This window comes from Dufourea novaeangliae, unplaced genomic scaffold, assembly GCF_001272555.1.
Source record: "Dufourea novaeangliae isolate 0120121106 unplaced genomic scaffold, ASM127255v1 scaffold109, whole genome shotgun sequence".
NCBI classification, from domain to species: domain Eukaryota; kingdom Metazoa; phylum Arthropoda; class Insecta; order Hymenoptera; family Halictidae; genus Dufourea; species Dufourea novaeangliae.
Genome location: NW_015373997.1, coordinates 1,674,951 through 1,690,115, shown reverse-complemented (window position 1 = coordinate 1,690,115; position 15,165 = coordinate 1,674,951). Strand labels below are relative to the sequence as shown.

Genomic DNA, 15,165 nt, shown 5'->3' with positions numbered 1-15,165 from the left:
GGTGTAAACGAGTAAATATTTCAATCTTCGACTCAACATATTGAAACTGAACACGTTCCTCTCGAGAAACGTTCCCAACCAGTCAAAAATGGAACAATTTAAGGTACTAGTTCGTACATCCCATTCGTCCGTTAAATTCAAGGATGTCTCGTTTCGTGGACAAGCGTCAACGAAAACGAAGCTCGACCGAAACGAGCAAAGTTACGAGTGACCCTTCGTTAAGCTCGATCCAGAAGTTAACGCGACGACTCGACCTGTGTGGACCGGCGGGTCGTATGTCCGCGAGGATTTTTCGGGGAAACACAGACGGGGCCGTTTCTTGCCGTCACGTTCCCGTTCTCGTTCGTCGTCTCGTTACCTGTGACCGCCAAGTCCCCACGCCGCTGTCGTCGGCCGCAATTTAAAGCGTGTCGTCGGCCGCCGCCGGGTTTCTTACCTCTGCCAAGTTTTACGTTTCACGCTACGGGACGCGAGCAGCTCGCAATGAAAACTTTTTCCCTCCTAGACGGACGACGCGATGTAACGTCCCTCCCTTCCGGGGTAATTACATTCCCCTTCCCCGAATTATATGCTTTTTCTTGCTACCCGTCGACCTTTGGGCCGTCAACTTCTGTAACGTCTCTGCGGTCCGTTCACTTCGAATTGATGGAATGATACAGTCGAATGGAAAAAGTGATGACACAATCAGATCTCGATTTAGAGAATGTACATATGTATGTGTAAAAAATGTACGTACTCTATTGTCAGCTTAGTCGAAGTCCATGTACAATGGAAATTTCATTGAACTCAATTCAATACTTAATTATTCATAAAATACATTCTTCGAAAACTTATTGCCATTGGAAATTTGTATTGCCAATACTAGTTTTCTGTCCACTGTATTTGTTAACCCTTTGCAGTCGGAGCTTTTTTGGTATGGGGAGCCAACAAGTCGACGAAGTTTTTTTTAAGCAAACAGAAAAATATGTAACACATATAGCTTTTATTAGCCACATATTACATATAGCCACACAAATTCATTTAAATTTCTATATACGTACATATGTGCCAATGATGATAAAAGTGGTCTAAGTCAAAAATCTAAAAAAATTGAACGCATCACTTAAGTTGCGTTACATTGATTTTTGTTACAATAATACGAAAGCATTTTTGCAGAACATTTAATTGATTTATGCTATACTTTCATCATAATATCAGATATTAGTCGACTTGTTAGACGATAGATTGTAAGACGTAGAATCTTATCAAAGTTCTCGCGGCCAGCGTTAACGCCTCTGATTTCCAACGGTGGACGAACATTAGAAACAAAAAATTGACACAGAAACTCGCTGAGAGTAGACTTTTCCGAGCCGTCGGAGGAGAGAGGAACCGGTGGCTGAGTTCCAAAGGGAACGAGCAAATCAAGTTATCAACCACTCAGGAGGTAAGGGGCCATCAAAGAACCGTTTAATGCGATCCCACGTAAATCAAGGGCGACCGCCCCTCTGCCGTCTCCGTGTTTCGCGGAACATCGAAATACTCTACGGCCAAGAGTCTCTGCAAGGGAAGCCATTAATTGCAGCAAGACAGTGCGCTTGTCCTTGAACCAAAATGGCGTTAAAGACCACCCACAACGTCCCATCGATCCGGTTTCCTTGAAAAAGTTTCACGAAGATTCTGGGCCATCCGTTCCAGAAAGGATTCCTCCCAGCTTCCTGCATGTTACCAATTTCGAAAACCATCTGCAATAAATCTCCACTTGGATTCACGATGCATGTACAACAAGAATCATCGGACGACTTTTACATCGATATAACGGAAGTTCATAAAGTTCCACTCATTTCAAAGTATTTTTATTTATTTATTTATTTACTTACGATGTAAACGAACATTGCCCTTTTGTACAATATTTATAAACATTGAAAATGACTTTTTGAAAATGAATTTTAAATAATACTCGTTCATTTCCCTGGTACACTTCACTATTTTCTAATCCAAAGAACACCAATCGTGTTAATCTGATTACCCGTTAATTAATGGGATTACAGGAACGATACAGAATCAGACGGTCTTCTCGCTTTCAATCGGCCAACCAGCTGGAAATTACATGCGATTCAACGATCTCGATCGCTGGAATTACTTGGGATACGTGTCCGAGCCAGCGAATTCATTCCAAGCACCTATACAGCCGTAGTCGCTCGTGACAAAGTTCCGTGTGCCGGTTAATTCCTTCTTGCGGGCCGCTGATCCCCCATTGTCCACCGTCGCCATGACGAGTGGCGGCGTCGAACCGCTCCTCGAACAGCACTTTATCACCGCGAGAACCGGAAATCTCAAATGCTGGAGGGTTTAAGCGCACCGAATGCGTCCCCGCGATCCTCATCCATTCTCCCATGGTGCCCATAGATCGGGCCCTGACAAAACGAGGAATTCCAGTCGTATTTCGTGGGCAAGAAGATCGTCTCGATGACGTGACCAAGCGCAAGAAAATTGTCTTGGTAAACGAGCCAACTTCGATCCGTTTCGGAATGAAGTCAGGCAGACATAATCCTTTAACGAAGGAGATTTCGAAATAGACGATACGTTAATTTCTTGTCGACGGTGAAGATCAGCTTTCTGGCGGGCATGGGATCCCGTGAAAATAGCTGAAAGAAGATTTCTGGACGAAATCCAAGGAAATTGAGGAGGAGAATAGGTCCAGGAGAATTTATCGATTCACGTCCTATGGAAACCTTCTGCTCAACGATCGAACGGTCCTAAAAAACGCGTCCGAAAAGTGCGAGTAGAGAGGATTATCCCAGTACGTAAAACCCCTGAGGATCTGTCCCGACAAACTCGACGCTCCCTATACATATGTATATCTGAAAACGGTTCCGTTCTCGTGGCTGATCATGCGAGTTTACGGTCATTCTTGTCGGAGAGCTCGTTAAGCGGTCTCACTCGACGAGATACGGGTTGATGCGATTGTAAAAGGCAAACTGGCCCTGCGCTCTTCGCCGAATTCTTGCAGCGCCTCTAAGCCCCCTAATGCCTCGTAAAATATGGCTGCATTACCAGCCAGGCCCTGCGAAGTACGGGCTGATCCGAAAGAAAGGGTTGAAGGATTTCGAGGCAGACGGTAAATCGTGAGGAACTGGATAAAATATGATCATAGCTCTAGCACTTCTTAATCACGGATACGATGTAAAAAAATCGTGTAATTTTATTTAAACGGTATGTAAGTTCGCTGGAACGTTCACATTTCCTTTTTTATCACGGGTATAAATGTAACTCAGGATTTTGTGGTTGAAAGTTAAAACCTGGTTCAGCCGGAAATTGGTTAATATGACATTTTACCGGTCGAAACGGCGCGAACTTTTCCGACAGGCGAACGAATCGCGTGAAAATAGTCCGCTGCCTTTTACCGGTGAAAATTCCAAACCGGTGCCCGTAACGCGCAATTAACCCGTCCGGTGTTCTGGCCATCTTTGTTCGTCCGTAGACATAAATCAACGCGTGCGCGCACAAGAAACAATACCCGAAGCGAACTATTATTACCGTCGGCCATTTATCGGCCGAATGGTTGTCATACATTACGCGAATTTAGTGGTAAGTCTGGATCGGACAATGTAAATCATTCGTCGGGGCGAAAAAAAAAAAAAACAAACATAGAAGGGAGGTGGAAAACGGTTCGAAACGCAGTGGTTACGAAACACTTTTACGGCGAGGAAGAATAACGAAGTCCGTGGTAAAGGAGATGCTAGCCGCGGGGAAATCCTCGCCTCCTATTGCCTCGTACGAAAATTAAAATAAAACTTTCCCGGACGAAGTTTGCTCGTTCGCGGCGCTCGCCCCCGGCAAACGGACAAACGAATGGAAATTTATTTACACCCCGTGAACTTAATATTCAGAGGAACGTCAGTTGCAACCGTTGCTGCCTGTAATTTCGTCGGGCCCGGGGACAGGAACTACGGATCAACCGCGTCGATTCGAATTTAATTCGAATTTAATTCGAATAAACAGCATGGAAAAATTGCGAGAACGATATACCGCGTGGGGCAGGATGGTTGATACAAAGGAGTTCATTCTGCATGGAAAAATATCTCGACAATTGTGGAATACAATTTTTCTCGTACAATGATTAGTAGACTGTGGAAGTTTATGCAAATTCACAATTTAGGTACGAATATTTAACAATTAAAATGGAACATAATCTTACATTCTGTACTAATAACTTCATTACATTTGTAATAACACATAAATAATATAGCACTTTATTAAAATTTTTATTTTATTATATTTTCCACGTTAAGGAATGCTATAAATGCATAAACATCTACAGTCTAATGATTAGTTTTTCAGATCAACAAATTCGAACATTTATCTAAATGTGCGTATCCATTTGACCGTGGTCCGTGTTACCCGACGATAATACGATACGAGGATACGCAACAAATGGATAAGCACCTTAACGTATGTATTCCTGCTAGCAATAAGTGGAAACGGAATGTAACGAACAGACATGTTAGTCAAGTCCTGTTCCATTGCACGCGTATCCATCAGATTTTCCAATTCCATAATCGGAAAACGAGAAGATTTATATAAAAAAAATTGTATTCTACCTTTTCGATTTATTTTTGCATGTAAAATCACCTTCTGTCTGGTTGTACCACTTAGCCTACCGTACCCTGTATACATTTCCCCACGTGGGTTGATAATTACGTTGGGAAATCGGGTAGGTGGACGGAAGTGTCGTCGGGACGCCGTAAACCACGCCGAGTCCTATCGTTCTATAAAAGATTAAGTTGACGTTAGTTCCGGGTCATAAACCTGGCGTTTCTCTCGGGCTGCGAGTGGCCCTTTTACCCGGGTGGCTTCCCCGAAGATAAAGGGAACAGGTTGCGGACGTGGCGTTGCGGACAGAGCGCGCGCAATTAACGTCGAAACCAATCGCGGATGCTTTTTCAAATATATATTTTCGAGCGATTGTTCGCTAGGTCGGGCTCGTTGGTGGACGTATGAACCGCAAAATCAACGGGAATAATTGTTTTCAGCAAGTACCAATTCCTCGCTGATACAGTACACGATGCTTTAGGCGATATACTGGTAGTTAATAGAAATGTGGAACGCTATCACAAAGTGGAATCTACGTGCTAAATCAAAACAAAAATCAGGAATGACGAAATTGCATTCGAGGCTTAGTTTCCGAGTTATAAATTCTTGAAAATACGGGTGAAAAGTGTGTGACGCGACGAGTTAGGCTACTGTCAGTGCGCGTTGGTCAGCTGATTCGAGGACACATGATCGTTACTGCTATAGACAGAGACCCGCTTACTTCGTAACCAAAGTTGTGACATACGACGTTAGATGGCTACGGGACTATCATTCGTCAACCGATCTTGAGAGTCAGGTGGCCAACGCGCGCTTACAGTAGTCCAACTCGTCGCGTCAGAAGTTTCTCATCCATATTTTCGACAATTAATAACTCGGAAACAAAGCCTCGAAAACAATTTCGTCATTCTTCGTTTTCGTCTTAATTTGACATGTAGAATCCATTCTGTGAATGTTGAGTTTTAGCAGTGGGACCCACTTCCTTCCGCGGTCACAAGAACTCAGTTTATTCCACGACTCTGTTGGATGAAGTATCTTTGTTTGCTTTCGTACACGCTGAAAGTGGCGCAAGTAGTTTCATCTGAAGTCGCTTTTACCCAGCGAAAAATTTTTGCGGATATTGGCCGGAGACGCGCAGTTACAAGCAATAAACATTGTGTTAGCGGTATGAAGGAAAGGAGCTTCATCATTTTGTCCAGAGTTTCTAGAACGACGCGGTTGGCTCGTTCAGCTTTCAAAGACCGCGCAGGGCACACCCTTGTCCCACGAAACTCCACGGGAAAATTCGATAACCTTCCCGGGGGAGATGCCGATCGTTGTTGCGACGTACCGCGAATTCTCCACGCCAGCAAGACAAAAATCCACCAACGAGTCCACTAATTTTTTCCACGGAAACAGCATTCTCGAAAGAAAACAGTTGCTCCTCAAGCACCGCTTGTTGCTACGAACTTCGTTGTAAGCTGTTTTTCGACTTTGCAACGGAAGAGTTTCCCGACGAACAAGCGGGAAAACATTAAACTCCTTGGAAGTGAGAGTCATTTCAGAATTTTTAATGGAATGGTAGATACGTTCATTTAGCTAGTGTGTTTTCTAACAAAGTGTTTAAAGTAGTAAAGGAAATTGTGTGTGTTGCATCGGTCGCGAAACACGACTTATATACGAACGAGGTTGGAAACATTCAACCTCTTGTAAAGGAGGAGAGTTTAAGAATTTTTCCTGGAACTGCTGTAACTTCCAACCAACTCGTCTCGAACAGAATTTTCAGAATAGTACGCATACTTGAAGTTATGGGGAGTAGTAGCGTCTATAGTATTATAGGCAACTCGTGTCTGACTATACATATAGGATCCTCTATTAAAGTGATGGGCAACTCAGCGCCCGCCAAACTCACTAGCGGGCAACAACGTGCAACATGCGGGCGTATGGCAGTGGTGGGTGAAATGTGTGAATGAGAGCACGTATCTATCATTTTCTTCACACTCGTAAATTTTTGATAAAATCACTGGAACGTCCAGTTATAGTAACATTCTTGAAACAAAATTGTTAGAATATTTTTAAAGTCAGAAAAGGACTAGGAGCGTCTCACAGAACACCCACGAAAATTCATCTAATCAACAACTCTTCTGAAACACCATTTTCCGAATCGTACGTGTATTTAAAGTTACCAAGAGCAGTATCCTCTATCACGTCGGATACGAAACACGTTTGGATATATATATATACGATCTTCTGCGACAGGAGATACCTTATTCCGTCCCTCATACCCCTACGATGCCCGTGAAATTAGCGGAAGGTACGAACCTACAACCAATCCCTAGTATTCAACAACCCAAGCACGTTCGGACTTCAATACTTTTCCGCGAGGAACCATCTGAACGAAAAATCTTTCTTATCTGTATTGATACTTCGTCGTTCTCCCCGGAGTACGAGAGGCCTAACCAATACAAGAAAAAGAAACCACGTAGCCCGGTAGTCGTCGATAAATTCTTCGTTCAACCGTGAAGATTTTACTCTATCCACGTTCTCGAAGGAATCATCCAGAGTCCAGCGGTAACATTCCAAAGGGTATCTATCGAAAAGCGTGAAAACTCGTTCGCGCGTGATGTACCGGGTATCCGAACTTTTCTCTACTCGAGGAGCTTAAATCACGGAGTGATTTGTATTTTATAATAGCATTCGATCGACTAGCGATCTCGCAGAATGACGAGAAGCTAAGAAGCGACAACGAGGGGGAAGCAACAGTCGCCGGAACGTCGCAGGGTAAAACTCGATGGTCTCATTAAGGACGAACGCCGCTCGTTACCGAGGCAACTGGAAAGACCAATAGACGACGGAAAGTGGCACAATTCCGAGATGGATGAGCCTCGCGGGTTTCCAGGCCGGAACAGCGGCGGTTGCAGGGGTTGGGAGGGGGTTGGGGCACTAATATCGCGGGCCCTAGAGCCGTGTGACAACCGTAAATGCCTGCGAATACCTTGGATCCTCTCGCGGCGAAGCGAACTTCCACCTTCTCGTGACGGAACCTATTCGTTCCTTGCGTAAGCACCGACTCGAGCGTCCTGGAAGTTCGCGGGCAGACATCGACAAAGACGGCAGCTAGAACTTAGGGATGGATATTAACTGTTCTCGCTGAAATTTCCGCGCATCGCGGTTACCGCGAAACGTTCGTGTGATCACGTGGAAATCCTCGCCCGGGACACGAAGCCGTTATTGTTTCTCCGGCGTAGGACAACCGTGACACGTACCGATCTTCGTGAAATTCTCGTCGCAAAACGAAGTATAGAAAGCGCAGAAAGATTTACACATTCGATTATCGTCTGGCTTGTTCTACACGATTATTGCCCAAGCGTTATCCCCGCCACTGGACGGGGGAGAGGCGTGGCTCCGCTTTTCTTGCCCAGGCTCGGATTTCGGGCAAAAAACGAATTTACGAGGTTCTGAAGCATTTCTTCCTACAAGATTATAGCAAACCCGAGTTCGGGACAATAATCGAAAGGAGTCTGTATAAACGAACCCCGAGCGCGCTGGATAAAAATTATCGGCACCGTTCGCGCTGAATCCTTAATTTTCTCGTGATTACCAACTGAGGTCGTGCGCGAGGTACAATCGGGAGGTAATGAAGCGTGGAAGCACCGAGACCGTTAAAAAAATGTGATCGACCGCCACCCGCGACTAGAATACTCGGTATTTCCATGCGAAAGCGGACAGCGGTTTAAGGGGGTGGGAGGATTGGGCGGGAACGTCGCCGCTTCGGAATCTCTTCTCTACCTCAGGAGGAAATGGTCGAGACCGAAGCCTTTATTCCTCCTTTTTTCCCAACCCTCCAAACCGGCTCTTTCTCTCCTTTACCGCTTTTTCCACTCTCCACCTCGAGAAACGCGGTTTTACTAAACGAGGACTCGAAGCGTCTTCTAGCCTTCCCCACCTCCTGCACTTCTCCGCCCACGCTATTCAAATAGCGCTCGTGGAACCGTGAACGCTAGTCGGGACGTGCAACGACAATCTGGATCGAAACCGGAAGTCCCGTCGTCGATGTCGGTGGTCATTTCCTTGCGATGTCACCGGGCTTGTGGGAGGGATTTTCACGATCGTCCACGATGACCCCCTATATACGCGTCCCTCGGACGAAAATGGGTCTGCGACAAGCGTGGGTTGATCCCAGACGATAGCCAAATTTTCATTCATGGCACGGGCATAAATATCCACCAGCGCACGGACACACGTCGGAAATAATGTCGTCCTCACCGCGTATAACATTTGTCGGAGTCCGAGAGGCCTACGATCTGATTACTCTAAACTAGTAATCTTTAGTTTAGGTTCAGTTAATATATGGCAGAACCATTCTCAATGGACAATAACCTAAAAATCATTCTTTTTGGTTTTGCAATGTTTTGTACCATGAACATTAATTACCAAACTATATCACCAACGCCACACATTTCTGTGCGAGTAACTAGCAATCTCGAGAGTATCGCCTACAATTTGTCGATGATTCGTAGGTTAGGGACAATTCGCTGGCCAACGAGGAATCTTCTTACGACTGTGATTATTCGTGGGCGTTTCTGGCGCTGTTCTAATTGACCCCGAAATAGACGATCTATTTTCTCGAACGAGCGTTTAATCGCGACTAAAGCGACGAAAAACAAACACGCGAACGGTATAATTTTCAGTCAATATTTTCCTCGCTACTGCGGGTCCATGCCAGGATTATTCCCCCCATCCCCTGCCTGCCTGGCCCGGCGAACAGGCAATGCAAACGGGCTATTTTATTCGCAAATACTTCGGATATTTACGAGCCAGCCACGAATCGGCCGTACACGAGCCTTCGTTCGGTACTTTTATTTCATAGTTCGCGGCACCGCGGATTAAGGCTATGTATACATATACATAGTCACGATATACTATGGCGTAGCCAAAAATTGGTTGGGGGGGGGAGGCCTTGGAAAGGAGGAATTTTAAATGATGCGTCGAAGTGGCCATTAAGCGTGGCTTAGCTGCGTACAAGTCTGGAAAAGGCTTTATGGGAACTGGCGTACTTGTATTGAAAACCGAATGAATGTCTTCAATGTGTTTCGAGAGACAAAAAAAGGATTTATTCCTGTGATTTTACAAGGTTCTATGTAACTGGTACTACAAACGGCCAGCAGGTGATTCAACGTAAAAAAAATAAATCGAAAATATAGAATAAAATTTTTCCGCTTTAGACTCCGATAAAATCGACGTTGAAAATCTGTTGGATACGCGTGCAATTGAATAGGACTGACATTCCGTTTCCACTTACTACCATGAATACAGTATTTTCAGGATTAATCTTCAAAGTCGATTTTCTCGAAAACGAAGTCTCAAATGGAAAAATTTCATTGCACATTTTCGACTTACTTCCTCGCGTAGAAATACCCCCTACCCAGTTGTACCAGCAGTCAAGTGATAGTCTTTATAAATCGTACCATTTCGTTACGATGGAGCATAGTCGGAAAAACGATCATAAGCCACAAAAGAAAATAGTAACGTTGAACAGTTGTACAGTATTAAATAAACGTTGTGTTGTGTAACATTTAGTAATAAAATACTGTTATACCGTGTGGCAAAATGCCACGGCGTAACAATATTTAACATTCAACTCCGAGGAGCCTTCGGACACTCGTTGAAGATTTACTGTATCCGGTTATAGTTGCTTCGAGTGCTTAGACGTGACAATAATCGTTACCGCGGAAGCAGTTAACGTCCGTGGAACTGCCTACAATTGCTTGCCATCGTCATATTAAGGGTCCCGAGTGTCTCTTTGCGAATCGTTTACCCGAAACAATACCGAAACCGTTGCGGTGCTATCCGTTCGTATTGCGCCCGCGATCGTGCCCCAAAGCGCAACAGTCATTGGAGCGTTAGGAATGCAGCAGCTATTTCGACGAGTTGTACAGCGATTTCGATGCAGGAATCCGCCCCGCAACCATCGCGAATAATTACACCTAAGGGCGTACCAACGCGTAGGAATCGCGGCAGTCGGCCGGAAACATGGTTTGCGATCTGAAAAATCGGCGTGCTCGTACATGAATATTGGTTTCATGGAGGCAATCGCTTCTGGGGGATCAGAGAAGGGGAAGATAAAGTGAATTCTAACGATCGGTTCGCGCTGAATAATTCCCCGGATAATCGGCTTACGTGTGGAAAAAGTGAGGCCCCGTTCGCATCCCAAAAGCCTCATTACAGATTGCATCGCGGCATACCACAGGCCTGAGATTTACGCGCGACGGTACCGCCCGTCGTGATTTTTGCAAATCGCCCGTTCATATTCCGTCGGGCACCCAAGGTTATGGCGGCAGATAAGGAACGTCGATTTCGCATTGTCGAACGGAGACCGCTGGATCGGGCGACGATTATCGTACGCGACCACGTCTCGAGATATCGCACCCTTGCGTACTGGAAGGTGATAAAACTCGAGAAAGATGTTTTTGGGGCATCGACGTGAAAAGTTGGAGAAACTGTACACTCGATCAATCATCGAAAGTGTAGGGCAGAAGATGGTAATGACGATTACTTAAGCAATGATTGTAATAAAATCGGGTCATGAGATTTAATATTTATTGCAAGTTATTGTTTAGAAAGTTAAACTAGTGAAGTAATAACTGAGTAACAGAACAGTGACTTTGTTATTTATTAAATTAGCAAATTAAACAGAGAATGCCTTCAACAGCTATTGTCCACACTGGCGGGTAATAGCTGCCATGTTGCGAACAATCGCAGTCTAGAGAACACCTAATGAACTCATAGACTACGTATAATTACCTATTAATTCATTAATTATGTTAACATTATAATAAATTGTGTTATATGCAAAGTACAACATTGGTAACATGTAAAAACAAAAAACCTTTGTTATTTTCGAATGCGTAGCAACAACCGAGCTGGGCTGTTTAGGGACGCAGCAGAGAATGTTACAATAAGTAATAATAATACAGACCTCCAGTAGGTACCCCATTCTCTTTCTTTATCTTCTAGCTTCATAAGTTGGATAGCAAAGAGCAGTTATATCACTTTTACTGTTCGGACTGAGACTCTGGTTTGTCCTTTTGCATTGTTTGTCCCATTAATATTTTTGAGTACCGTTATTTTTGTAACAAAAATACTTTACGTTTTTATCGCACAACGTATGTTTCGTCCAACGGGGAATATTAGTATGCTCTACGTAATGTAGAAATGTTGAGAAAATGTGTCTACATGGTACCTGAGAACTGGAAGACAAAATTTGCACAGTTCACAGAACCGTGAATAGTTAAATTATTCTTTTTTTAATTCCGAATAAAAACGTATGAAAGGGCAACGTGCGGACAGCACGCTGCGCCGCGTACTTTGCAGAGACCCGGCACCAGAAGAAAAAGTACGCGACGAGCACGACGAATAACCTGGCTCCGAGCCAGAATGAGTTTCGAGGCTAACGACATTAGAATATTTGTCGCGTAATCCGACCGATCGGGAGCACATTCTTGCGTAGAGATTCGAACAATTTACTTCCTGCGTTCACGTTACGTTTTCTTCTGTACAGAAGATCAAAGAACGTCGGTTCGAACTTCTGACGCGATCGGAAATCAGCTACGATTCTCTCTGCGAACAGTTCCACTACATATATCGAATTCTCCCAAGATTCTTCCAAAAATCGCGAGCTCGTTTCTATTTAAACAACATCTAGGGGAAAGGAAGGCATGATGGGGAAGCTAATGAAAATGAAAATAAAATGATAATTGTACCTTTAAACTAAGTCTTTATGAATAACAATAAAATTATAAGTTAACAGTCTAGTATTTGGCACATATTTTGGACAATACAAAGTCAGACTTTTAAGTAATTAAGCTTTACAAAAAAATACGAAATCCAAATAGACCGTAAACGTACAAACTTCGGCTTCCATTAAGGGAAAAAGTGGCGTAAGGGAAGGATCTCCTACCACTTAGTATCGGGAATTATCGAAATTTATGCCAAATTAACATTCGCTTTAACAGTCACTTCACTACTTGGAATAAATTTTGCTAATTCCTAGGAAGCCATTTTCCTCCGCCACATTTCCCTAGCGGAAACCGAGTTTGCTCGTGAAGGCACAAGAATCCAACGATCGATCGTTTCTACGAAAATCAAGGAACAGACAGAATCTACCGCCGGTTTCTCCCAAGTCAGCCTCTAACACGCGTTTCATTTCTCTCGTTTCAGCTGACACCGGTATGCTGCTGAAACTCGACTTTCGAGACGAGTTCAAGCTCGAGGAGAGCACCGACTGCCGTTACGATTTCCTCGAGGTACGTGACGGGCAGCACGGCTACTCCAATCTCCTCGGGAACTTCTGCGGCACGAATTTCCCCCCTGAGATCACGTCGAAGACGAGATACCTCTGGCTGCGATTCCACAGTGACGATAGCATCGAGGGCAAGGGATTCAAGGCCGTCTGGAGTATGATACCACGACCGACCTCCCGTAAGTCCCGCGGATTTACGATCCCGCCGATCGGTCCGTCACGTTCGCCCCTGGCATGCCGTATGAGATTCTCCTGGACCGACGAACTACGCGCGGCGTGACACGGGAATAGACCACAAATTCTCGGAAGTATTCGCCCGATGTTGCTGCTCGGATCGATAAACAAAGTCGATCCTCTAACGCTCGTGAGATCCTCGCGAGAATGCGGGATGAGATTAGACCTGAGGCACCCGGGAGTTAGAGGACAGTTCCATTTGTTCGCGCGATTTAGATGTAAACTCGAGACACTGGTCGACTTAACGTTCCGGTAGTAGGTATTGCGTTTCTGGGCAGATTGGCTTTAAATAGTTTACACGATGAACCTCTTTTGTAATCGACGTAACTGAATTTAAGGGAAGTATTTTAGATAGATGTTGAATAATAATTGTAATGTTGATCATTTGGTCTTTGAGTACCTGGCACTTTTAATGCTACAGATTAAGTTACGTTTTTTTAACCCGTTCTTTCTCATTGGTGCCATACGGCTACGTATTCTAAATTACGAAATAAAATGTTAGTATCGTATATCATTTCATACCTCTGAGTATAGAGGGTGTTAATTTTAACTCGAGCACCTAAATTATTTCCGTGACTATTGAAAGTAAGAAAAAATGACTAAATAGGATGTACGTGGTTTTAAGGCGTGCTTTTGATGGTGATAAAAAAATCTTGTGAATGCCATTATAACGATTTTTTCAAGATCATCGTATTTTTTTTACATATTAACATGTATTTTTTATAACGCGATGTGGTAGTCGGGTCAAGATGAGTTCAATGAACTGCATGACCTTGGAGTGACCTTGTAGGCGAAGAAATCAGCTTCAGTTTGAAGAATGCAGAAGTAAATAAACGTAATAAGTAAAAAACATTTTATCACCATCACATGCACGCCTTAAAACCATGTGCATCCTATTTAATAATTTTTCTTACATTAAATAGTAGCAGAAATAATTTAGGTGCTCGAGTTAAAATTGTATAATAGTTTGTTCTGGGCGTGATAGATCGCATGACACAAATTTTGATATGCTCTTAAAGGCTTGTCGGTAAAATGAGTTTTATTGCCCTTTGGTTCTTGTATTTGCTGGAATCCATGTGTTGAATACTGTTAACAATACAATAAGTACTTATAAAATCACATACTGAAATGTCAATCGAAATTGCAATGCAAACAATCGATTACGCAACGAGACAAAAATTTATAATTAGGAACCCCACACAATGGAACTACGTGTAACAAAGGTGTTGCCAGTACTTTCACTATGCCGCGTAAAAAAGACGATTTTTAAGATCAGGTAAAAGAAGAAAGTGCCTCCGAGAGGGAAGAATAACGCTCGTTATTAACGTTATCCGAGGAGCGGCTCTATCGCCAGTACTTGGTAATGCTCGTCGCGTTCCCGGTTGAGAAATTACGAGACACTTTTGGAATAGATGATCCGCACGCGGCAAGTAAGTACTGTGCGAGCACGGATGGTGGCCAAAATTAATTCATAGTCGCACTGGAAGAACAGTGGGGCGGGAGGCTATGAATACACGGAACACATCCGCAGCCATCGTGCCGTTTCCATAGATCTTTTAGACCTCGTCTTTGGATCGGGCTGCCTTGATCGTTTCAATTGTAGACGACCTATGGGGATCGCGATTTCCCTCGCGTGAACACGACGTTGTGATAATCGTTTAACAATTTGCGGTCCACGATTTGTATCCAGGCGAAGTGAAATCTGATTCAAAGAAATTGCTGCTGTAATGGCAACCTGATACAAAAACAAGTATCAAAGTTAATGTTTTTAAACGTTCTTTTTATCGACAGACTCAATAATTTTTAATGTTTGCACTACTTGTTACACTAACAATTCCGTGAACTATACCAATTTTGTTACACCCTGTAAACTAGGTACAGAATCGTTTATGCATCGAACACAAATATACATACTTTTATTCTTTCAAAGAACGAATCGAACCGGAAATTCGTTATCGTATCGTGTTAGGAAACGGCGAAACGTACTTAATGCGAAGGCCTTTCCCCTGCAACGTTTCACTTCGATAAACGCATTCACAAAGATCAATCATTTTCCATTGCATTTAGAACGAAATGCGGAT

The 15,165-nt window shown here is 43.7% G+C and overlaps 1 protein-coding gene across 1 annotated transcript in view; it reads left to right on the top strand.

The window, feature by feature from the left end:
* Positions 1 to 15,165, top strand: part of LOC107187962 — a 121,225-nt gene that overhangs the window by 85,196 nt on the left and 20,864 nt on the right. The window contains exon 4 of the mRNA XM_015576170.1: positions 12,769 to 13,029. Coding sequence (XP_015431656.1) covers positions 12,769 to 13,029 — 261 coding nt within the window. The remainder of the gene's footprint in view (positions 1 to 12,768; positions 13,030 to 15,165) is intronic.